The sequence below is a fragment of the Xenopus laevis genome, chromosome 4S (genome assembly GCF_017654675.1).
Source record: "Xenopus laevis strain J_2021 chromosome 4S, Xenopus_laevis_v10.1, whole genome shotgun sequence".
Classification (NCBI taxonomy): Eukaryota; Metazoa; Chordata; class Amphibia; order Anura; family Pipidae; genus Xenopus; species Xenopus laevis.
Window position 1 is genome coordinate 10650290 of NC_054378.1, and position 25063 is coordinate 10675352.

Here is a 25063-nt window from a genome sequence, read left to right on the forward strand (position 1 = left end):
TTCAGTCTCACTTTTTATTTTAAGATATGACTCCCCTCAAGCAGCGGATAAACAAAGTGCATATTTATACTTCTCGCTGTTTTGCCTCGAGGTTCCCGAGCATCCAAGTAGCACAGAAAATAAAAGAACGGAGGAACTTTCAATGGCCAATCTTTTTTAAATTTATTTCATAACTTCCAGAGATTCCAATATCAGGCCTGTGCAACTAGACACTTAACTTAATATATAACGTGACATCAACTTACTTGGATATAAAGCTCACAGCATTGAGAAGTAGAGCAGCTGTAGACTAAACATCAAGCTTTTGAAGGACTAAAACCCTACTAGCGGTAAAAAAAATGCACTTTATAGAGCTAGTTTAGTAAAATGCAAAAACAAGCAAAAAAAAAAACACACTCCAAAGGCTTCACTTACCACTTTCCTGTACAACCCCATTTTCAAAAAAGTTTTGGACACGGTGTAAAATATAAATAAATACCAAATGCGAAATTTGCAAATCATTTAAACTCTATATTTAATTAGATGGGTAGAAAGACTACATCAAAAAGTATTGCTTGGATTATCCTTTGCACATAGTGCTGCAAAGTGCAATAAAGAGGATGTTTCATCATCTACACTGGGTTCTGACTAAGAGGGTCTTACACTGTAACTTACATACCACGTGCACTGAAAGTGACATTTCATCAGCAGTCGGTTAAGTAGTGAGTATGTTATTGTGACATAGGGAGGAAAGCAAACACAAAGAACTTACAGTTTTCACACAGATGCCCTGATTGCAACGAACCTTAGAGCTTCAGTTCAGCAATGCTAATGAACTGAATACTGAATAACTTTCAGTATAAACACTAGTTAGTGATTGGATTGCTCTGGTGGCACCTATGTTAGTAAAAGAACTCTGTAGACCTTCTCTGAAGAGGGTATAAAAACCTATGGAAGTCTGTCTATATCTAAAGGAGAACTAAACCCCCCATTGCGATAAGTCCCCATTGGCCCCCCTCCCTGCACAGTCTTACCCCTGAAATCTTTTGCCTTCAGAAATAACAACCGCAAATGCAGAGTGAGCGGAGTGGAGCTTACGGGCACCATCTTCTTCTCTTCTGTAATCTTCGTTAACTGAGCAACGTATTCCCGCATGTGCAGTTGGAGCAATCTTCCGGTATGCGACAACTACGCATGCACCAAAAGAGGCGGAAAATGCAGAAGACTCGAAGATTGCAGAAGAGAAGAAGATGGCGTCTGTGAGCTCTGCTGCACTGACTCTACATTTGCAGTTGCTATTTGTAGAGGAGAAAGAATTCAGGGGTAAGACTGTTCAGGGGGAGTTAGAGAGTGGGGTCAATGGTGACTTATCACAATGGGGGGTTTAGTTTTCCTTTAAGAAAGTTCTTAGTAGTGATCCCCAGTGGGGTCTCAAAGTAGGTTATGAATTATTTGCATGGATACAAGTTTTGGTTGCATAAAAAAGGGGTACTGCAAAACAGAGCCCCCTGGTAGGCTGTGAGTCCACATAGAGGGCTTCAAATTGCTCCGCCACTGCTTTTAGATAAAAAAACGTTGGGGACCTCTGCTCTTAAGCCATAAGAACTAGGAAAAACTTTACCCACAAAACCTTAACCAGTACCCAACACTAACCAGCAATTGTTGCCTCAGTGGGACAGGCAGCTAACAAATACCCACATCTTCTTGCTCCATATGCTACTTCTGCACACACCTCTGGTTCAAAGAATCCTCAAAAGCAGAGGAGTAGCCTGGCCCGAACCTGCAAGTTTCAACCAAATCTGTCTGGGTCAACCCACCACATCACTAATAAGCAAAGTCAGACTCACCTGCCTAAGTACCAAAATGATCTCCCTGTCCCAGGCCTTCAGCAACAGAAATTATGAGCCATGCCTTTCTTAGTTCCACCATTAGCTAATATGATACCGGTTACATGTAAATCTAAATGTAAGGGTGGCCCCTATAATCCAAGGGTCTCTGGTTAACAATATCAATCACCCGTATCTTCGAAACTGCGCAAGACTCCAATTTTATACAATTCTATACCCAAATCCAAGTTTACAGCCTACGCTTTAAGGGCCCCTGATACGATAAAATATTTTGCTCTGCACAACATGGCCCTTAGGGTGCAAGTGTCCGATCGCTGGAGGGGCAAAAAAAACCGGAGTGTGGGCTCTATTAGACTGCACCTTTGGAGGGAGGAGAATATTTTAGGTGCCCTTTTAGGGCAATAGTCAGACAAACTTAGAAATTGACAAGCTCTGAAAAGAAACAAATGATTAAAAACAAAGAACTAGGTCTATTCCCAAACATTTGTTACAATAGGACAGGGATCATTTTCACAAAGGGACCCAATACACTGCATGATAGAAGATTCAGATACAGAATCAGAATTGTCAACGCTTAAGTGAATGACCTAATTCATTAATCACTACTTCCCTAATGCGATCATGCAACGAGTTGGGATCAAACCAGGTTTGGTGCCCTAGTTCATTCCAATTGTAACTTTATTGGCCAGCGATGGTGCACAGTGCTTTCAGCTGCAGTTACTTTCGTATCAGTCAGCTCAATCAGAATGCAGTATAGAGAGAATTTTTACAACAATAAAATGCTTTGTAAATAGCCGATCACACGGGCAGGCCAATGCAAATGTCACAGCTGATGTCATATGGTTTTATATCCCGAGGGCAAGTCCTGGAGATAAGACAAGGCATGGGAATCTGTTCTGTGCAACAAAAACGGAAAAGAGAATTATACCGTAGTTAACCGAAAAGCAAGGCACTGGGATCTTGTGATTTCATGTGATTAAACACACATAGGCGCACTCTCGATTATTTATTTTAGCAATAAGCAAAATAATACAATGGCTTCTCTGATGCCACCCGCCGCATTCAAAAGTAGAATTCAGCATGCTTGAGCAAAGACATTTTTTTTCTTTAAAAGATCATTTTTATTTATCTCCAGTGAACCTGGGTGATTGGGATTATTTATAGCAATCCTGGGGCCACTAAAGACCTTGCAACACCAGAAACCTAACAAGCTTGCCATCTGTTGCAGAATAACGCAATAAAATGCTCTACAGGCTACCTCACCAAGATTGATTTGTACCGAGAAATTTGACATGATCGCTGAGATGATTTCTGACAACCCCTAAGTCAGGGGTGCCCAAAAGGTAGACTGGGATCTACCAGTAGACCTTTAACTGGTGATCAGTAGATCTCAAGATAAACTTTAAAGGAGAAGGAAACACCCTGGGCGCAAAACCCCTCCCCTGTGTTGCCCACCCTCCCTCCTCCCCCCTGGCCTACCTGTCTCCCTGGGCAAATGCCCCTAACTTGTTACTCACCCCTCTGCGCAGGTCCTGTCCGGAGTTCACAGTCGCCATCTTCTCCCACGCGCGTCTTCTTCCTGCTTTGAACGGCGTTTTGGCGCATGCGCAGTAGGAGCATTTCGCCGGTACGGATCTACTGCGCATGCGCCAAAAGTCACAAAGTTTTCCGATTTCACTTTGTGACATTCGGCGCATGCGCAGTAGAGCCGTACCGGTAAATGTTCCTACTGCGCATGCGCCAGAAGACGCCGGTCAAAGCAGGAAGAAGATGCGCGTGGGAGAAGATGGCGCCTGTGAACTCCGTGGACAGGACCTGCGCAGAGGGGTGAGTAACAAGTTAGGGGCATTTGCCCAGGGGGACAGGTAGGCCAGGGGGAGGAGGGAGGAGGGGCAACACAGGGGAGGAGGGAGGGGTTTTGCGCCCAGGGGGTTTCCTTCTCCTTTAACTCACCCTCCTATATCATGCTTTTCATTCAGATATTATGTTAAAGGATCAGTAACCTCAATTTCTTTTATTAATTTATTAAGAAACTCCGCGTGCGCTCCTCTTCAGAAAAGATGACGATCCATCATGCGGCGCACAATTTCTCCTCCCTGACTATCTCCTATAAGGAAAGCAGGGAGGAGAAATCGAGCGCCGCACGATGGATCGCATTTTCTGAAGAGGAGCGCAAGCGGAATTTCTGTAAATTATTTCTTAATAAAGACTTAACGATTTAAAAGTTTACATTTTTTTTGTTCTACCATTTTTTAATTAAAAAAATGTATGTTACTGGTCCTTTAAGGTTACATAAGAAATAGTTTGTTAAATATAGCAATACAGAGTCCTCGAGTTACGTACACCGACTTAAATAAAATTCACACTTACATACTGTAATAGTAACATACTGTGGTTTGCTTGGCCTTTATTAATATTTAGCTCTAATAAACCACCTTCCTCAATCCCCTCTGGCATGTGTTGTCTACTGCAAGCAAGTAAGTTGCGGGTATAACTTAGTCCCTTTATAAAATGTATAATGAAGCAATTGAATTCTTAATAGGTTTGTTCACCTTGAAACAATAGTTGTTTTCTGATAGATCACCAGAAGTAACGACTTTTTCCAATTACTTTCTATTTTCTATGTGTCACCGTTTTTCTAATATTGAAGTGTAAAGTGTCTTTTTTCACCTTCTAAAGCAGCTCTGGGAGGTGGGGGTCACTGACCCTGTAAACTGTTCTAAATTGATACATTTAGTGGATACATCCCGACCCTGTAAATTGTTCTAAATTGCTACATTTAGTTGATGCATTTCTTATCTTTGTCCCTGCTGAGCAGAATCTCTGGGTTTCATTACAGGCAGCTGTTAGAATTGATACAATAGTTGCTGATACTCCAGAGATGCTGCTGAGAAATGGATCAACTAATTGTTGCAAAATTGTAACAGTTCAGAATCTGCACCTGAATTACTGAGCTGCCAGACTCAAACACCAGAGACACGAACATTCAAGTTTAAACTTAGAATTTGGAAAAACAGTAAAAAAATAAATAATGGAAAGTAATTGAAAAAAGTCTTTATTTCTGGGGAACAATCAACGGAACTGAAAAAAAGTGTTTGGAAGGTGAACAGCCCCTTTAATAAACCACTTTAATCAGATGAAAATTGAGTGTAGGACTGGCCATTCCAGGGATGACTGTGACGTAGTTGGCCAGCTTAAATATAATGCAATATAGGGAAAAATAATCCCTATTTTGTTTAAAGGATAAGGCATTTTTAATAGTTTAAGGCACACAATGTTTCAATGTATTATATTCATAATGGGTTAAGTACAGAGGCCGTCATATATTTGTGTACTGAGGAGCACAAAAACGTAACAATAAATACTTTGTTATGCCAAACATATCTGTAGAAATAAGTCAAATCAACTGGACTTGCTGTGTTTTTTTTTCCTTTTTTCCATGAAGACCAGTCATCCAACTGGCTTTCTCAATTCAGAGTAACTTAAAGGGATTCTGTCATCAGAAAACATGTTTTTTTCAAAACGCATCAGTTAATGGTGCTGCTCCAGCAGAATTCTGCACTGAAATCCATTTCTCAAAAGAGCAAACAGATTTTTTATATTAAATTTTGAAATTTGACATGGGGCTAGACATTTTGTCAATTTCCCAGCTGCCTCTGGTCATGTGACTTGTGCCTGCACTTTAGGAGAGAAATGCTTTCTGGCAGGCTGTTTTTCCTTCTCAATGTAAGTGAATGTGTCTCAGTGGGACATGGGTTTTTACTATTGAGTGTTGTTCTTAGATCTACCAGGCAGCTGTTATCTTGTGTTAGGGAGCGGTTATCTGGTTACCTACCCATTGTTCTTTTGTTTGGCTGCTGGGGGGGAAAGGGAGGGGGTGATATCACTCCAACTTGCAGTACAGCAGTAAAGAGTGATTGAAAGTTTATCAGAGCACAAGTCACATGACTTGGGGCAGCTGGGAAATTGACAATATGTCTAGCCCCATGTCAGATTTCAAAATTGAATATAAAAAAATCTGTTTGGTCTTTTGAGAAATGGATTCAGTGCAGAATTCTGCTGGGGCAGCACTATTAACAGATTCATTTTGACACCTGTCTAAAGATGGCCATACATATAGAGATCCGCTCGTTTGGCGATTTTGCCAAACGAGCGGATCTCTCCCCCGATATGCCCACATTGAGGTGGGTGATATCGGGCTGATCCGATCGCGGGCCCTAGGGCCCAACGATCAGACCATAATGTAGTCAATACAGGGGATCGCAAGACCACATCAACAAATAGATTCTTAACCCTGACCGATCAACATCTGCCGACTTTCGGCCAGATATCGATCGGGGAAGCCCGTTGGAGGGCACTACACACGATCCAATAATCTGCCGGCAGCTTTTATCGGCCCGTGTACGGCCAGCTTAAGTTGCATTTTATTAGTAAATGTATATGTTTATACATTTTTATTACAACTCAAGAACAAACCTACAGACCCTATCTCGTACGTAACCCAGGGACTGTCTGTATACATTTTCTCATAAATCAATATTTAAATAATATTTTCCATGGAACAGAATGCTAACTGCTTTTATGGATGTAGAACATCTCTAAATGTAGATCCGTATTAGTTAAAGTACGGGCACTCCTTCCCTAAGCATATTGAACATATAGTGAAACTGACACTCAACAATAGCCTAGCAAGATCTTCCATGGCCAACACTAAAATATGTATAGAGCATTATTATTATTTTTAAGGCCATATTATTTTGAAGGTCTTTAGTTCGCCTTTTAAGGCAGCCACACAAGACCATTGAAAGAGAGAACGATAAAAATGAATAATAGAATGCAAAATATCAATTACAATTATTTTCAAAATATTACTGTCAAAAACTGTTAAAAATTCCTCTTTTAAGTTTTTTTTTTTTTGTTCCGAAAAAACGTATTCTACTTTGTGTTTAAATAGGGAAGTCTATTTCCTGTTACTCAGGTGGCTACGTCTCCTTCCTTTCTTTTGAATGCAGCCATTCTGGCATCGGCCACCCATCTGAAAGGGATTGTTTACACCAGTATTTCTCTGAATAGCCAGACTGCTCTTCTCTTGGACTGAACGGCCTCCAGGCCAAAGGTTTTTTCTTTTTAAAAGAAAGACGAGTCCAAACAAAATTCCTCTGTATTTATAAGCTAAAATATCATATTGCGATTTCCATGGTTACCACAATTTCAGCCAAGGCAACAGTATGTGCAATTACCTATACAGTTAACCATAGATGTGCCCCAGCTGCTGATTATATTTGAGTCATTTGAGTGTTTATACAAATATAAAAAACAACCAGGGATTGCTCAGAGTTTATCATCAACGTCTCTGTTGCTTATTATAGTTAAAACACAGGTCTCATCCATTTGGAGCATCACTAGCACAACAACAATTAGGATAACGGTGTATTATCATGCAGCAAGTGTTTTTATTGGCAGCTGCCTCCAATGACTGATTATCCATATTAAAGTCAAATTAAATCAATAACACACAGGGAGGCTATGGAGGGACAGACGTGCAGCCATATTTGTTATTAATCATCCGACATCCACAGCAGCTCATGTTTTCCAGGGATATACACAGAGGTTTCAGGGGTTCTGATCAAGTTTGGGATACTAAAATGTATGGTAGGAGGAATACCCCAAATCTGCCTGGGTCCTATTGCCCTTAATTGTGCTGCAGTTTGTCTTTAATCAGTTACCAGGGCCAATTGTCAATAGAATAAACTAGGGATGCGCCGAATCCACTATTTGGGATTTGGCAGAATCCCTGAATCCATCATGATAGATTTTGCTGAATACCGAACAAAATCCTAATTTGCATATGCAAATTAGGGATGGGAAGGAAAAAAGTGGAAAAAACATTTTTACTTCCTTGTTTCGTGACAAAGTTATGTGATTTCCCTTCCCTAATTTGCATATGCAAATTAGGGTTTGGGTTCGGTTTGGCCGGGCAGAAGGCCAAATTTGGGCCAGATTTGGGCCAAATCCAAATCATGCTGAAAAAGGCCAAATCACGAACTGAATCCTGGATTCGGTGCATCCCTATTCAAAATATACAGTAATTTGCATATATATAGTGAATAAAGTAGCCACTTTTGTAAAATATAAGGATATTTTAAGTTACTGAGGAGTTTCATGACCATATAAAAACACGAGACCGAAGGCCGAGTGTTTTTATACAGGTCATGGAACTCCAAGGTAACTTCTAATATCCTTATATTTTACAACTGGGGCTACTTTATTTATTATAATACACAAGTTTCAGTGAGTCATGTGACTGAAATGACATCAGGACACACCGTTTATAAGGATATAATTTACAAGATAATCATAGCTTTTGTATGTAATTACACCTCCTGACAGGGGCCACAAGGCTAGGGGCCCCTCTTTCCAAAATTCATCACTCAACAAATGGTTCGTGTTTATATTCTGTGTACGGTAAATCTACATTGGCTTGTATGTTATTTTTTACCTTTCTGCTTTATTTCTCAACAGCCAAAAAAATGTCTCCCTCAGGCATTGAGCAACGTACAAGCTGCCCTCTAGACACAGCGCAGATATAAGAGCTAAATTGCCGTTGTGGAGACACAAGCCTGGATTTCATGCTCGACTCAATTACTGCCTTGTTGAAACTGTGTTCGGTAGAGCAGCATCAACAGGAAACGAGAAAAGTAACCGTACTGTCTTTTTGATATATATTATATTATAACATTTTGTAACCTAACGTCGGTATGGCTGGTTGACTAGAACTGGCACGGCTGGAACTGGCCAATGAGGAGGAGACAAATGAACCACCCAATGTTACGCAGCATACTTAGTGTGTCACAAAACAGCGTCCCCTCCTCTCATCCAGTAGCCGTTACCTTATATGCTGTTATTACAAGAGATGGGAAGTATTTGGAAATCTACCACTAAGGTTTGACGGAAGCCTCAAAGTATTCGACGAATGCAGAAATCTCACAAGTCTCCGACATCTGTTCCAGGATTTCCAGTTTTCTGACGTGTACAGCAGAAATTATGAACTATGTGTACATGTTAATGAATAAAAATGTAAGAACCTTGCTGGGGTTTTAAAGGGGACATAAACCTTTCCAAAAAACTCATCCCCTTAAAGGAACAGCAACATAAAAAAATAAAACTTTTAAAGTAATAAAAATATAATGCAGTTTTGCCCTGCACTGGTAAAACTACGGTGTTTGCTTCAGAAACACTACTATTGATTATATTAATAAGCCGATATGTAGCAATGGGGGCAGCCATTCAAATGAGAGTTGGTTCAGGGTACTTAGTAGATAAGCTCTGTAGAACATAATGGTGTTCATAGAAAATCAGGTGGCACACACAGAAGCATTCGTGCTAAATGGTAGAAGTTTTATTGAGATCCCCACATTGTTATTGGTGGGCAGGGCCGCCATCAGGGGGGGGACAGGGGGGAGAGTTGTAGGGGGCCCGAGGCTAAGGGGGGCCCGGCCACACTTACTTGATTAGCCGGGCCCCCCATCTTTCTGAGAGCTGCTGACTTCGGGAAGGCATGGACTTTAAGGGACCCTGGCCACCAATTTTCTTATAATGTGTGTGGGGTCCTAGTCACCAATATTTTTTAATGGGGGGGCCCTGGCCACAAATGTTTTTTTATGGGGGGCCCTGACCACCAATATCTTTTAATTTTTATTAACATCTGGGAACCCTAGCCACCAATATTTTTTTTTGGTTTTTTACTGTGTGGTGGGGGGCAGACCTGTAGGTGGGGCTTGCGGTGGGCGCAGCCCAGGAAATTTTGTTGTATGGGGCCCTGTGATTTCTGATGGCGGTCTTGTTGGTGGGGATCTCAATAAAACCTACCATTTAGCACGAATGCTTCTGTGTGTGCCATCTGATTTTCTCTGTATATTTGGATTACGGACACCAAGGATTGCAGCAAGGTTCCCAGATAGAGCATCACCCATGAATGTGAGCAGATTCTGCAATACTATAAACATTATAACATAATGTTGTTATCTGTTATCCACTTTGTAACCTGTGCCATATAGACTTTTTTCCCATTTCCGCCATTGCTACACAGCAGCTTGTTTATATAAACTATAGTAGTACTTATCTGTTATCTACTGAGTATCCTGTGCTTGAATGGCTGCCCCCATGGCTACACAGCAGTTTGTTTATATAAACTATAGTAGCACTTATCTGTTATCTACTATGTATCCTGTGCTTGAATGGCTGCCCCCATGGCTACACAGCAGCTTGTTTATATAAACTATAGTAGCACTTATCTGTTATCTACTGTGTATCCTGTGCTTGAATGGCTGACCCCATGGCTACACAGCAGCTTCTTTATATAAACTATAGTAGTACTTATGTTATCGACTATGTATCCTGTGCTTGAATGGCTGCCCCCATGGCTACACAGAAGCTTGTTATATAAACTATAGTAGTGTTGCTGATGAAAACACACCAGGTTTTACCAGTGCAGGACAACAGTACAGGATATATTCATTACTTTATGGCAGCGACACACGTGGCGATTCAGGGAGATTAGTCGCCCGGCGACAAATCGCCTCCTCTTCGGGCGACTAATCTCCCTGAACTGCCTTCCCGTCTGCTCAGTAACCACAAAAAATTAAAGTGTTTTAACGGCAGAGACACAAGTGGAGGTTTAGTCATCCGGCGGGATGGCACTCAGAGATTCGGAGGAAACTTCGGGCGATTTCGGAAAACGAATCGCTCCGAGTGACATCCCGCCAGCGATTTAGATTCTAGGCAGTTCGGGGAGATTAGTCGCCCGAAGAATAGGCGATTTGTCGCCAGGCAACTAAACCTCCCCGAATCTCCATGCGTGCCTCTGCCCTTAAAACACTTGTTTTTTGGGGTTACTGTTCCTTTAATTACAGACGCAAATGACATTTACCAATGAAAATTCTCCTGGCCAGCTCAATGGCTATCATCTTGCTGTTATATGACATAGAGAGATTATCTGTAATTCTGCCGGCTCATGTTACACTGTAATCAAATAGCAGGAAGGTCAACACGGGGTATTCCGAGTTGGGGGAGGGGAGAAATAATAGGTTTTAACCCTTCTCCTTCCAACATGTACAGTCTACACCGCTAGTGCAAGTTTTATTTCAATAAGGGGTGCCCCAAAACCTGGAATTGTCCGAATAGAAGTTCTTTTTAGCAGGATTCATCTGAATCCAAGAGCCTGGCTGAACTGTATATAGTTTCCAAAATTAGGCACACCCATTAAGGGGCATATTTATTAAGGGTCGAAATTCCGAATTTTAAAAACTTAGAAATTCAAATACAAAAAGACCAACCAAAATTAAGTCAAAGGTTTTATTTTTTGGGCCAAATAGGTCCGCTTTCGATCGAATAGGTCTGTATTCTGCCGAATTCGAATTGTATGAATCAAAGTAATAATCGATTAGAAGTTTTTCCCAAAAAATATCAATACCAAATGATTCCAAATAAGTTCTAGGGGGACCCCCCATAGGCTAAAACAGCAGTTAAGCAGGTTTTAGATGGCGAATGGTCGAAGTCGAATTTTTAAAGAAACGATACATGATAATTTTCGAATTTGGACTATTCCCTAGTCAATGTACATAAAAATAGCTTGAAATTCAAACTTTTTTAATTCGAAAATTCACCTCGACCTTCGATAAACTTGCCCCTAGGTATTTCCACCCCTGCACTGGCTTTTTCTGTGCACAAGAAGGGTTCAGATTTGTTTCGGTATTCGCCAGTATCCGTACCTCTGTATATGGGGATTCAGACAAACCCTGCGTTTGGTGCATCCCTAATTTAAATAAATGAGTAAAATGTATTGTAGAGTGTTTCCTGTGGCTGGGGATGGGCAAATGCCTCCAAGAACAATCCCATTAATAAAGTACAAGGGGATGGCCGTATACAATGCTGGCAGGATTCATAATGGAGAGACTTCTTGCGTAAATTGGCCGCTGGCCCAGGAGAGTTGGGCAAATGTCTGTTGAGTAATGTGCACGAATCCAACCCTGATGCTGCAAGAATACTTCTCCCAGCATGCATTTAAATCTTGATAATATTTTATTTTTGAGTATGCTGGGAGTTGTATTGCAGCAACAACAGAGTGGAGAACTGTTAGGTAACATTGATACACAAGAACAGAGGCAACTCCAGGATTCCAAAATACTAGGGATGCACCGAATCCAGGATTCGGTTCTGGATTCGGCCAGGATTCAGCCTTTTTCAGCAGGATTCAGTTGAATCCTTCTGCCCTGCTGAACCAAATCCGAATTTGCATGTGTAAATTAGGGTAGGGAAGGGAAATCGCTTGACAATGTTTTCCTCTTGCCACCCCTAATTTGCATATAAAATTAGGTTTCGGATTGGGTTCGGTATTCCGACTGATCTCTCTCGCAAAGGATTCGGGAGTTCGGCCGAATCCAAAATAGTGGATTCGGTGCATCCCTACAATATACACAAGATCCAACCCAGGTCAGTAGCTCCTCTACTGACCTGCTACTCAACTCTTCTCTCATTACCTCCTCACATGCTCGCATTCAAGACTTTGCAAGGGCTGCACCCCTCCTCTGGAACTCTCTCCCACGGTCTGTCCGACTTTCTCCCAACCTTTCTGCTTTCAAGAAATCTCTGAAAACGCACTTCTTTCGAGAAGCCTACCCTCACTCTGCTTAACTACCAAATGCAACACCACATACAGTACCACATTTCTCACCCACTTAATTCGATCTTGCCCACTCCCACACCTTGTGAGTTACTCCCCTCCCTTTAGACTGTATGCCTATGCATAGGGCCTTCCTCACCTTTTTGTACCTGTATTGATTGTAATATTTGTTACTCCATATATTCTATGTATGTAATTCATGTGATGTAGTTGTATAATCACATTTACTTTACAGTGCTACGCAATATGTTGGCGCTATAGAAATACATGTTAATAATAATAATAATAATAAAGATTGCAAAGGTATGTGGGGAAGTCACAAGTCATGAACTTTTTTTTTTTCTTTTTTAAGGAGCTGATGCCACAAGTAAACTGATACCACAAGTGAACAGGCAAGAACAGCAGCCCCATTCTCCCATGGTTTTGCTCTGCTGGACAGAAAGTTTGGCCGATCATAGCCCCGGCACACTGTGGAATGCGATGGGCTCAGCAGTTCCATGCGAACACCTCCATCACGCCTTCCTCATCTCCACCCCCCTCCATCAAACTCAGGCCACGGCATGTTGACTCAACTACAAAGGAGCACTTAGAAAAACGCCTGATCATCAAGAATCTCGACACGGAGCAGGATCGGCTTTCACAAGGCTTTGCCCTGCAGAAGAAATATGTGCAATTTGGGAAGAATGCCCTAAGTGTGATGTGTCTGGGGTATTACTCAGCCCCTTACAACAGAGCCGGTTTGTCTAGTGCTTATCAGAGCAATTCATTTACAGGGAGCAAAACAGGAGTCACGTTAACATCAGAACACTAAAAGCTTCCTACTAAAGTGAGCAATCGGTTTCCTTGAGTCTGTGATTGTCATCCCTGGTTCTAGCCAAAATCTAGTAAGCAAGTTTATTTTATCAGCCTATTAAGACATACACTACACAGGAGGCACAGGCCCTCATTCAACTTCTAAATATTGACAAGATATTTTAGTTACTTATTCTGCCTCTTGAATGTTCGTTTCATATATTCATATTCACTGAGTACCCCATGCTCTCTTATAATGTTCCATTTCCATCAAAACTTACCCACTGGCTGGTGCCACACATGCTCATTCCTGTTCTCAACATTTACCCCACAAGTGTATCACCCGCCTCTCAACATGATTCTGCTGAGCCCAACTGCTCCAACAAGACGGCTGCTGCAATCTCCACTACTTTCCTTACTGCAAGCACATCCTCACTCCAATATTGCACAGCTCAGGCTGAGCGCCTTTTAACTCAGCTTGGTCCACTTTTAGCCCAGCTCCTTCCTGAGCGCTTGCTCACCTTTTAGCTCAGCTTGCTCCCCATTTAGCCGAGCTCCCTCCTGAGCACTCACTTCCCTTTTATCCTAGGTCCTTTCTGAGTGCTTGCTCTAGTTTTAACTCAGCTCCCTCTTTAGCGCTCGCTCCCCTTTTAGCCCAGCTCCCTCCTGAGTGCTCACTCCCCTTTTAGCTCAACTCCTTCCTGAGTGCTCGCTCCCCTTTTAGCTCAACTCCTTCCTGAGTGCTCACTCCCCTTTTAGCTCAACTCCTTCCTGAGTGCTCACTCCCCTTTTAGCTCAGCTCCCTCCTGAGTGCTCACTCCCCTTTTAGCTCAACTCCTTCCTGAGTGCTCGCTCCCCTTTTAGCCCAGCTCCTTCCTGAGTGCTCGCTCCCCTTTTAGCTCAACTCCTTCCTGAGTGCTCGCTCCACTTTTAGCTCAGCTTGCTCCTCTTTTAGCTCAACTCCTTTCTGAGCGCTCGCTCCCCTTTTAGCCCAGATCTCTCCCCTTTTAGCCCAGCTCCTTCCTGAACACTCACTTCCCTCCTTGAGCTTTTGCTCCCCTTCTAGTTCAGTGGCCACTTGAGTAGAAAGAAGCCATTTAGTCGCACTAGTGGAGCAAACTCTGGCCCCTCACTCACACTCACACTCACTGCTGAGCACTCGCTCTCCTTCTGACCCGCCACAGCTCAGCCAGAAGGCCATTTGGAAGCAGCAAGTGTGAGTGATGATCAGCCTGTGACTCCCTCGTACAACAACTCCCGGGCAGCACATGACTGACTCCAGGAGAGACACATAAGAAGCCGCTGATCTTGTGTCCCCTCTCCCCACCCCCGCGTTACCTTCATAGAGCAGCAGTAGGTGCAACGTGCAGGGCTGAGCCGGACATGTCAGGCAGTGCGCGGGGCCCCTCTTCATACTCAGCTCGCTGCCATCTTGTCCCGACCCAAAGCTCCGTCACCTTCCTTCCTGCGTATCCCCAGGGCGGCTCCAGGGACTGCTCAGCACCGCGCTAGGGAGCCCATACTAGTCTTGTCACGGCGCGGCTTCCTCGGCTCGCTCGGTCCCGCCGCGCACACACCGCCGCCCGCTCCCTTCCTAACATGTCGCTCGGGCCGCCTGAGGGAAGCAGACAAAAGCAGCCGATGCCAGATTGCGCCCGGCTCAACAGCGCCACCGCCTGGCGTCCGTAGCGCAGCAGCGCTGCCATAGCAACCCCTGGAAGGCCCAGCGCTAGGTGATGTCATTCCACTTAACCCTTACGCCGCGAGAGAAAACTTCCCCGCCTACAAGTCTGTCAGTCAGTGATGTGTAAATTGTGAGGCAACTCCTGTGAGGCAACTTACAGTCCCCCAATACTCCCAACAGTCGCACCCTCAGCTTCTCCTACACCTCTGCCCCGTCCCTTCATCATTAAATGCCACAGGGTACAACATCCACATTATATTCCATCGTGTTTGTATAAAAAAATTGGTTCATATTCTTTTCATTTATTCCAGCAATAAACACTTTCCCCTGTTGTTTACTACAAGGGTTGGGTTAATGCAGGAAGATGTTCTGCAGCAGTTACTGACCAACATCCACCAGAATCACTGGCTAAATCAGCTCCTGACTGGGATTCAAAATGGGGCATTTCACACTGAGGCCCAAACAGCCCCCCAATAAATAGTGACCGTCTATGGCATCTTACAGCAGCCTCTTTGGCATTTGCCAGAAACCACAGATTGCCAGTCCGGCGTGATCTGATTGGCTCCCCATCTGGCCATACCCACCTGCATTGGTACAGTCAAAATTGGCCAAACTGCCTGATCAAGTCTGGGCATAGGTCGTGGCACCGCTGGGACAGGTTGGCTGGGTGCCCTAGGCAAGACGTCCCCGGGAATCTCTTGTTTAATGTCCTGGTCCTATTCTTATTTTCTTGCATGATTAAATTAATTCAAGGGCAGCTAGCCTAGGGACCCAGTGTGATCCCAACCAGACCCATCATAGAGAGTTTGGTGCACATGTACCTGAATCTGCAGCCTAGTAGCCTAGAAGGGGGCCCTGTGTGGATTTAGCCTAGGGCCCCACATTCATTCGCCACTGAATTCATTGGTGGCCAGCGGTTAATTGGGTTGGTGGTACCCATGGGTACGTATCATGTCACTACGCACAGGATGCAACTCCATAAAAACACCAGTGGCCTGCTGCTACATTCATAGAGGAGTCCGCCAATGCTGTAGGTGGACATCGTGAGCAGAATGAAGGAAAAAGAAGATGAACACAACTGCCGTCTCCACTGAGGAGAAGAAAGAAGACCACCGTTGAGGAGGTGAAAGAAGAACACCACCCGTTGAGGAGGAGAAGGAAGAAGACCACCGTTGAGGAGGAGAAGAAAGAAGACCACCCGCAGAGGAAGAGACGGAATAAGATGTTGCAGAAGGGGAAAGTAGTTTCACTGAATGCCAATGAATTATTATGGACCCTCCGTCCACCAATGTTTCCTAAACCCCTGTCCGTGTGTTCTTTGTACTGTGAGGGTCCTAGAAAAAGTTGTATGGGGCCCTGTGATTTCTGATGGTGACCCTGTGCTTAAGTGCCTCATAATCAGCACCCAGTGAGGGACAAGGGCCTGGATTTGGGTATGGGATTGAAGAGGTACAAGCTGTGTACCCCCACCCCCAGTTGTGCCCTAGGCACATGCCTCTTCTGCCTACCCCTAGTTTTAACCCTGATGGCTACCACACAGGTAGGTCAAATGTTCTGTTGAAGGGAAGGTGTTGTGAGTTCAGTGGGCCATAAAGGGGCCAGCAGTTTATTGACCAACATTAGTTGCATGTCTAAGAAAAACAGGCCCACATTATGATCAGATCAGACCAACCTGCTTTGACCCAGCACACCATTTTGTGCATCTCTGTGCAAGAAGCAAGGCATATCTTTTTAAAAACCCATACCAATATGTTTTAAATGGGCCCAGCACACACTACAACCCGGGCCCTTCCGTGACCATTGAGTCTGCTTCCTCTATAGTAATGGCACTGAAAATGGCAATGAATTGTAGCCCCATAAAGTTCATTATGGGAAGTTTGGCAAATTGCGAGTGAAAGTCACAATCACTTGAATCAAGCCCATTCTTTCAAAGGTGGGGGTGGGGAGTGCATTGCATGAGATGATCAAGAACTAAGGAGGAAAAGAATCCTATATATCCATTAAAGATCCATGAAAAACCTGTTTTAATGGCTTTTCCTTTACCCCTTTCTAATAAATGAAATGAAGCGTTGGGCTTTGTTTGACGTAGGGACGGTAACTGAAGTTGCACCGCACAGCTCCATCTGCACGCTATTCTCCTTCAGGGCAAGCAAGATCTCTAGGATAGGCAGCGTGTTTGTATGTGTGCAATTGTTTGTCCTCGCTCTTGTGGATTTTCCAACAGATTAGGGAAGGATAAAGGCGTGCCCTTGGAAATGGCAGAGATTTAGTAATTTCTGTGAATTGTTACATGTCATATTATGAAGGTCATCTTAAAGACACAGAGACATTTTGTCTGGAAAGAAGAACAAATTAAAAAAAGTGTTTTGTTTTTTTACTTGGACAACATGGGGCATATTCACAGTAATTTTGGTGGAGTTCAGAGCAATACAGACTTTTAAGGGGCTCCATTATGAAGCATGGAGGGTCATGGGAGTCTTATACAGGTAGCAACAAAAAGATTTGTGCCAAGCTTAGTACCACCCAGCAATGGCATAATATGAAATTATTGGCCCCAGCAACAAAACCAGTTAAGGGCCCCCTACATTTTGTGCATAAGACAATTTTCATACAAATATACAGTACTGAAGCTGTCCCACTATGCCCCTATACCTCCTAGGCCCCCAGCAATCCTGCAGCAACTCCTGCAGTCTTGGTGTCACATTGCATAGAAATATCAGCAATGTCAGACAGGGCCTCCTAGGTCCCATTACATGAAATCCAGGGCCCACTCTCATGTCTCACAACAATTAGAGCCAGTGCCAAATTAAAAAGTATAAAGGCTTATGGTGGCTATAAGGACAGTCTCATGGGAATTATAACCAAAAGTCAAGCAGGAGGGGATGCAGGTATTGGCACTGGCCTAGCCACACGCCAGCAATGAATCCAATGATAAATGAAAAGCCAATACCTTTTTATGCAAAGAGCACCATGGAATAAAACTAGGGATCACCCCGTTTGTTGCATAAAAAGGTATCGGCTTTTCGTTTATTAGGGAATGTCCCAGTCTGGGGCCCCAGGAGATATTCTGGTACTATGGCAGGCCATTTCAACACTGAATAAACGGATAGCAAATTGAACCCATAATCCCAGCTAAGCAGCCTGGAAGTTCTGCCAAGTTATTAATACATTTTATATTTTGTTGGCAAATGTTACAGTCCTTGATCACGGATCAGCACGTATTTTAGAATCATATTCTTTTTATTGAAACAGGTTATGGCATTGCAGGAGAAGCAAGTAACATTAAATATTTAACAGGGTAAAACATATTGTCCTAAGTTTCTCCTTTATTGCTCCATTTCTTTCATAAATGCCAGCCATGCCGTACACTTTCCCGTAAAGAGGCACTGGGAATATACTTAATAAGTTTCATTACTACTCTATTTTATTCCTAAAACTCGCGGGACGTGGTCATGCCCTTCTGTGCCAGGAATGGAAGTGGAACACTAAAATGTGAATTGCCTTTATATAAAGGATTGGACATTAGCTATTCTTACATACCATGAGTTGTGCTATTCGCGCGTTCATAAAACTTAAAGGAGAAGTTCACCTTGGTTAAAGTAGCTCTCTAAACATGTAAGCATTATTCAGAATATATTTGTGATGTACATCCATTAGCAGCAATGCAACATGTCAAAGCTAATGTGTCTTGACCCGTGCCCAAGACAAGGGAAGAGTTCAGCACACCACCCACTAAAGATGTGCTCAGCCGGCCCAAAACCACCTGGCCTGCAGAACCCGCATGTTTCAAGCACATTACTAACTTAAATAATGATATGTTGAGTCTTATTTTTTCTTATAAAAGATCAGTTTGTTCTGCATTGATTGTTTATTTTCAAATTATCACCCAATCTCCTTGTCTACCAAGTTTATTTTAAAATGTGCACCCTTTCTATGCAAGGCTTCTACAGCCAAGCAGAATGCTTTGCCTTGGGCATCAGAACTTTAAAGGAAGGAGAATGCCACCTGCCGCTTCTTAATGACTAATGAGCGCTAATGAATGATTAATTAATCTGGTTCAAAAACTGGTTAGATGTGCATATGCTATAATTATTAATTAAGCAGTCATTGATCCTGGTTGCTATTTGATTACCATTTTGTAATCCGGAGGAAATCTAATTCCCCCATCCCCTACACCTCAGCTAGATCTTTTATTCCGCTCTACAATCTGTCTCATATATGCAATTTGGGACAACCTCTAGGCAATGGAACAACAAACAAACCACCTAGGGCAGAGCATAGTGCAAAGTGCAAAAAACAGGTGCAAACCACTTTGTTATTTTCCTTCCCTCCAATGCAGCTCCCATCTACAGTGTTGTATTCAACACGAAAATGCAGGCAGTAATTATTTATGGCATTTTTGTTCCTAGGGATATTAAAGGAGAACTAACCTCCCTAAGAGAGAGTCCCCATCCAGTAGCCCCCATTTGCCGCCATCCACACTTCTTCCCTGCATAGGGGTATATTTATCAAAGAGTGAAGTTAATAGTGAAGTTCCGCGACTAGAGTGAAATTCCGCCACTTCCCATTCATTTCTATGGGGTTTTTAAAGGCGTATTTATCAAAGGGTGAAATTTCCCTTTCACCCATTGATGAATACGCCTTTCAAAATCCCATAGAAATGAATGGAGACCTGCGGAATTTCACTCTAGTGGCGGAACTTCACTCTTTGATAAATTTACCCCATAGTTCTCTAGTAAGAAAAGTGTTGCAGAAAGTTGCACAGATCTCTCCATGCAGATTAGCGCAGTGGAGCTCAGGGGTGCCATCTTCGGATCCTCTTCTTCCCTTCAGCTATTTACGAAGAACTTCGGCTAGTGATGTGCGGGTTCAGAAAAACTCGACCCACACTCGACCTGAACCAGTCCGATCTGCTTCTGCCTTCCATTTATAGACGCTCGCCCACCCGTGCCAATGACATCACAAAAGGGGCAGCCTATAAAACTGGTAAAAGTCGGAAGCTGGCAGTATTAGGTCGCAAACAGCACAGCGAGGTTAATCCGAACTCGTACGACCTGCCAGTAAACCCATGGGTCCCGCAGGTATCGGGTCGGCCCGCATATCACTAGTTCCACCCCATGCTCAGTAGGTACATATACCAAACTGCTCCAACTGTGCATGTGCGAAAAAACTTAGTGGTGTCCGTCCTTTAGCGAACATATCCGAAGATACTAAAGATGGCACCCATGAGCTCTGCTGCACTACTCTGCATGGGGAGATCTGTTTTCTAAATAGTGGACTCTGCGGGGAGGAAGCAGGGAGGGAGACAAATGGGGCTACTAGATGGGGACTCTCTTCCCATTTAAAGGTGTTTTTAACCTTTATATTAACTTTTAGTATGTAGGGTATGTAGGGAGAGATATTCTGAGAGTATTTACAATTGGTTTTCATTTTTTTTTAATTATTTGTGGGTTATTGAGCTTTTTATTCAGCAGCTCTCCAATTTGCAATTCCAGCCATCTGGTTGCTAGGGTCCAAATTACCCTAGCAACCATGCACTGATTTGAAAAAGAGACTGGAATATGAATAGGAGAGGCCTAAATAGAAAACAATAATAATAAATAAAAAGTAGCAATAAAAATACATGTGTAGCCTTAGAGAGCATTTGTTTTTTTAGATGTAGTGAGTGACCCCCATTTGAACGCTGGAAAGAGTCAGAAGAAGAAGGCAAGTCATTAAAAATGAAAAAATGAAGGCTAATTGAAAAGTTTTTTAAAATTAGCCATTTTATAACATGCTAAAAGTTTACATAAAGGGAACCATCCCTTTAAATAAGTCCCTTATTACATCAAATAGGATTTAGTAGTCCGTGTTACACAGAGACCCACATTTATTTACACAGTACAAAGTATGATCAGTTAGGCCAAATGTTCTTTCACTTACAGCCAGTGCCCAAACTGACATCACCTTATTTTATTCTCAAACATAACATGGAAACCGAGATTGGGTCGGTGCTGTGAGACATAAATGAGATCTAATGTTATACACGCTGAACGAATAAACCAGATTGACTGGGATCAAAACAGCTGTCCCTGCTTATATAATATTTTTGCTGACAATGATAAGTCCCCGTATATCTGTGATCCTTTTCTCATGACGTGGGAACGGTTTGCTACTGGTCTAGTTACCCATAGCAACCAATCAGCAGCTAGCACTTGTTTGAAAACACAATACTTGTATTAGAGGCAACAAAATGGACCTGTCATTTTCTTCACAATGAAAGGCCCGTGCAATCTGGAAAAGCAAAGGCTAAATTATGCTAACGACCGATACATATTGCTGCCTCTAATCCTCTTTCAGGCTTTTCATTGTATCAGCTCTTACAACATCCATTCATATTTAGCTTCGCTGCGCATTTCACAAAGAGGATTGACAGACAATTAGTTTCTGACATGACTCAGCTCTATTTTTTTTATCTGCCCAGGGTCTATTTACTAATAAAAATCTGGTATTATGCTACATTGCCTAAGGGTACTGCTCAGGGTACAGATAGGCTCTGAATGGTGCAGGCACAATAAGCCTAATATATACTGTTATGGATTTAAAACTTTTGATTCACTAAAGTTTGATTTAAAGTAAAAAGAAATGAATCTATCTGTTTATCAAAGAAAAACCACTAGCGCTATTGTCGCCATGGGTGTATGCAGAAGGGGGTAAGAGGGGGCAGTTGCCCCACCTGCTAGTTCCAAGAAATTGTTTGTAAATGTAATTACCAACAACACAAAATATTTCTTATATTTCACACTCTTTAGGCAAGGTTATCTTCTGCATTCCCATGAGTAGTTTCATCTTAATTGGGATGCTACTTTATGTGATATTAGTTTACTTGCCCTCCCCTGGAAAATTTTCTGCGGACACCCATGATTGCCACCAAATAAATTAACTCAGTATATTGCCCAAATCGTGCCAATAAGGACAGGGGTACACACTACTACCAGCCTTTCCAAAAAAGCATGCCAATCTATTGGGGCAATGCTGAGCCTACAGAATCACTGGGTTCAGGGTCAACGTTCAGAGGTGTAACTACAGAGGAGCAGACCCTGCGGCTGTAGGGGGGCCCAGGAGCAGGCCTGGACTGAGAATTAATAGGCCCTGACATTTTAGGTACACAGAGGCTCAAACAGCCCACGCTAAGGCCCAAGCAGCCCTTCACCAGCCCAATTAATAGTAATTGTCTGTGGCAACTTATAGCAGCCCCTCTGGCATTTTCCAGAACCTATAGATTGCCAGTTCGGGCCTGCCCAGGAGGTATACGGGGCCCTGTGAGGCCCTAATTAATAAACCATTACAATATATATTGGTAAAACAGGGCAACCTCTCAATATGGTGGGGGCCCTAAAATTAATTTGCTGTGGGTCCCAGTAACATCTAGTTACGCCACTATTAGGGTTTCTATGGCTAGAAATTACCTGGATTCGGTTCTGGCGAGGTTGATGTCTCTGGATTAGAGTAATTTATAAAATGCTGGGCATGCCCAGTTGCCTAATGTTGTTTTGACCATTGCTAGAGGAAGAGACCTCTATGACTGCGATAGAGTGGTGGGGATTGTTGGGGGTATGTTGAACAGGAGGTGTAGGGATTCACCTTGCTGTTTTTTTCACAAGGAACAGAAGCTTTGGTAATTTTTGGATGGGAGCTTAGACATTTGCTCTGACAAGCAAAACAGATGAGCAATTCTGAATCTACTACATGCAGGTTTCAGTCTAGACCCTAGCCCAAGGCGTGAGTTGCCAGTGACATTGAGTTCACTAAGGCAGACTGAATTGCGTTGAGATTATATGTACTTTCTTGGGCTGTTCTTGTAACCAAATGTTAGATCAAACAGGTGAAACCTGTTACATAAAGTCATATGGATTTACAGTTTAAAAGAAGGTGTGGAGAAGACACTTTCAGGTAAAAATTATGGGCTCCTATGGTTCAAGCCTTCTTGTAACTTCATTCAAGATTTGAAGGAGGTGACAAATGACATGTCCCTCGCTCCAAGTTGTGCCCTCCCACCCTGCTGCACTCTAGTCAACTGCCTGCCTCTTCTAGCTACCCCTAGATCCAGTGCCGAGGTGTGGGGAAGATGCTTTCAGGTTAAATTTTGGACTCTTACGGTGAAGGCCTTCTTGTAACTTCATTCAAGATTTGAAGGAGGTCACAAACGACATGTCCCTCACTCCAAGTTCTGCCCTCCCACCCCAGTGCACCCTATGTAGCTGTCTCATCTAGCTAACCCTAGTTCCAGTGCCAAGATGTGGGAAAGAAGCTTTCAGGTTAAATTCTGGACTCCTGCTGTGCAGGCCTTCTTGTAACCTCATTCAAAACTTTAAGGAGGTCACAAATTACATGTCCCTCACTCCAAGTTCTGCTCTCCCACCCCAGTGCACCCCAGGCAGCTGCCGTTTCTGGCTACTTCTACTTCCAGCGCTGATATGCATGACATTGAGTCTTGCTGCAGTTTAAACTTCCATAGTGCTGCATAGGCCATGGAAATGTATCTCTTGGATTCCTAGAAGCTAGCCTAGAATGTTCTGCATGTTTCCTGATTAGTCCTAAGCAGTCCATAATTTTTTGGGGCAAAGAATGAGTCCTCTTACCTATCTCTACACAACATCATCACAAGGATAGGCCTGATATTTGGAAAAATGTAAACGTGAAATCTAACTCACATGTGACTGTGGGCCTTTAAAAAAACAAAAAGAATATGTTCTCAATGAAATCAAATCTGAATTCTGCTGTATAGTTCTTGAAGATAAAAAAAACATAAGTGCACCCGGCACATCGCTCAGCGTGTGGTGATCAAGGAACCTAAGTATGTAATTCATATGTAGGAAGAGATTAGAAGAAAATAGATTAAGTGATTCTTAAGACACAGTCTGCCTAGCGTGGCCATATTACGATTTAAAGTAACATAATCCTCACAACAACTGTCAGCCCCAGCTGGAAGGTTTCAACAAAGGCTGAATTCAACTAAACAGGTGCAGTCTGTTTGTGTTTTCTGGCCTTGGCTTTTTTTTTGCTGGTAGAGACGAACACCTCCCAGCACTTTTCATTATCAATGTAAGGATATAGGCTGAGTAGACAAGGCACCATGGTAATTCATCTCTGTGCTTTAATCTGTATAAACCTGATATTGTTCTTTTCTTGTAGCAAGTTACTTTTAGTGGAATATTCCTCTTATCAATTAGTAGTATCCATGCGTTTATTAAAAATGATTTTTTGAATAAAGAAACATTGGGGTAACAGTCACCCTGCTGTAGTTCCAGGGGTACCCAGGGCACAAATAAGCACTCACCCCAAATCACCCATAACTGGCCTTCAGGGCCCCCATAGCTCATTACAAGGTTACAGATATAAAGAAAAATTGGGGTAACAGTCACCCCGCTGTAGTTCCAGTGGTACCCAGGGTACAAATAAACACTCACCCCAAATCTCCCCCTAACTGACCTTTAGGCTGGGCCCCCTTAGCTCATAACAAGGTTACTGATATATAGAAACATTGGGGTAACAGTCACGCTGCTATAGTTCCAGGGGTACCCAGGGTACAAATAAACACTCACCCCAAATCTCCCCCTAACTGACCTTCAGACTGGCCCCCTTAGCTCATAACAAGGTTACAGATATAGAAACATTGGGGTAACAGTCACGCTGCTATAGTTCCAGGGGTGCCCAGGGCACAAATAAACACTCACCCCAAATCTCCCCCTAACTGACCTTTAGGTTGGGCCCCCTTAGCTCATAACAAGGTTACAGATATATAGAAACATTGGGGTAACAGTCACGCTGCTATAGTTCCAGGGGTACCCAGGTCACAAATAAGCACTGACCCCAAATCAGTCACCCTGCTACAGATCTAGATGGATTAAGGGCCGCATACAAGCTGACACTCATCTACGTGCATCCTTGCAGCAGCAGCAAAGGTTTTTTACAGAGCCCTTCTGAAGATCTTGTGACAGTCGGCCATCTGGTCAAGCCCTTAGTAATTGCCTGTTAATCACTATTTTAAATCTGATGTCAGGAGATTTGCAGCTGCTACTTGTTGCTAGCAGAAACTGA

At 43.0% G+C, this 25063-nt stretch overlaps 1 protein-coding gene across 1 annotated transcript in view; it reads right to left on the reverse strand.

The window, feature by feature from the left end:
• Positions 1-14997, reverse strand: part of hipk3.S (homeodomain interacting protein kinase 3 S homeolog) — an 87970-nt gene extending 72973 nt beyond the window's left edge. Inside the window, exon 1 of the mRNA XM_018260148.2 lies at positions 14638-14997. Coding sequence (XP_018115637.1) covers positions 14638-14713 — 76 coding nt within the window. The 5' untranslated portion in view covers positions 14714-14997. The remainder of the gene's footprint in view (positions 1-14637) is intronic.
• Between the last annotated feature and the right edge of the window lie 10066 nt (positions 14998-25063).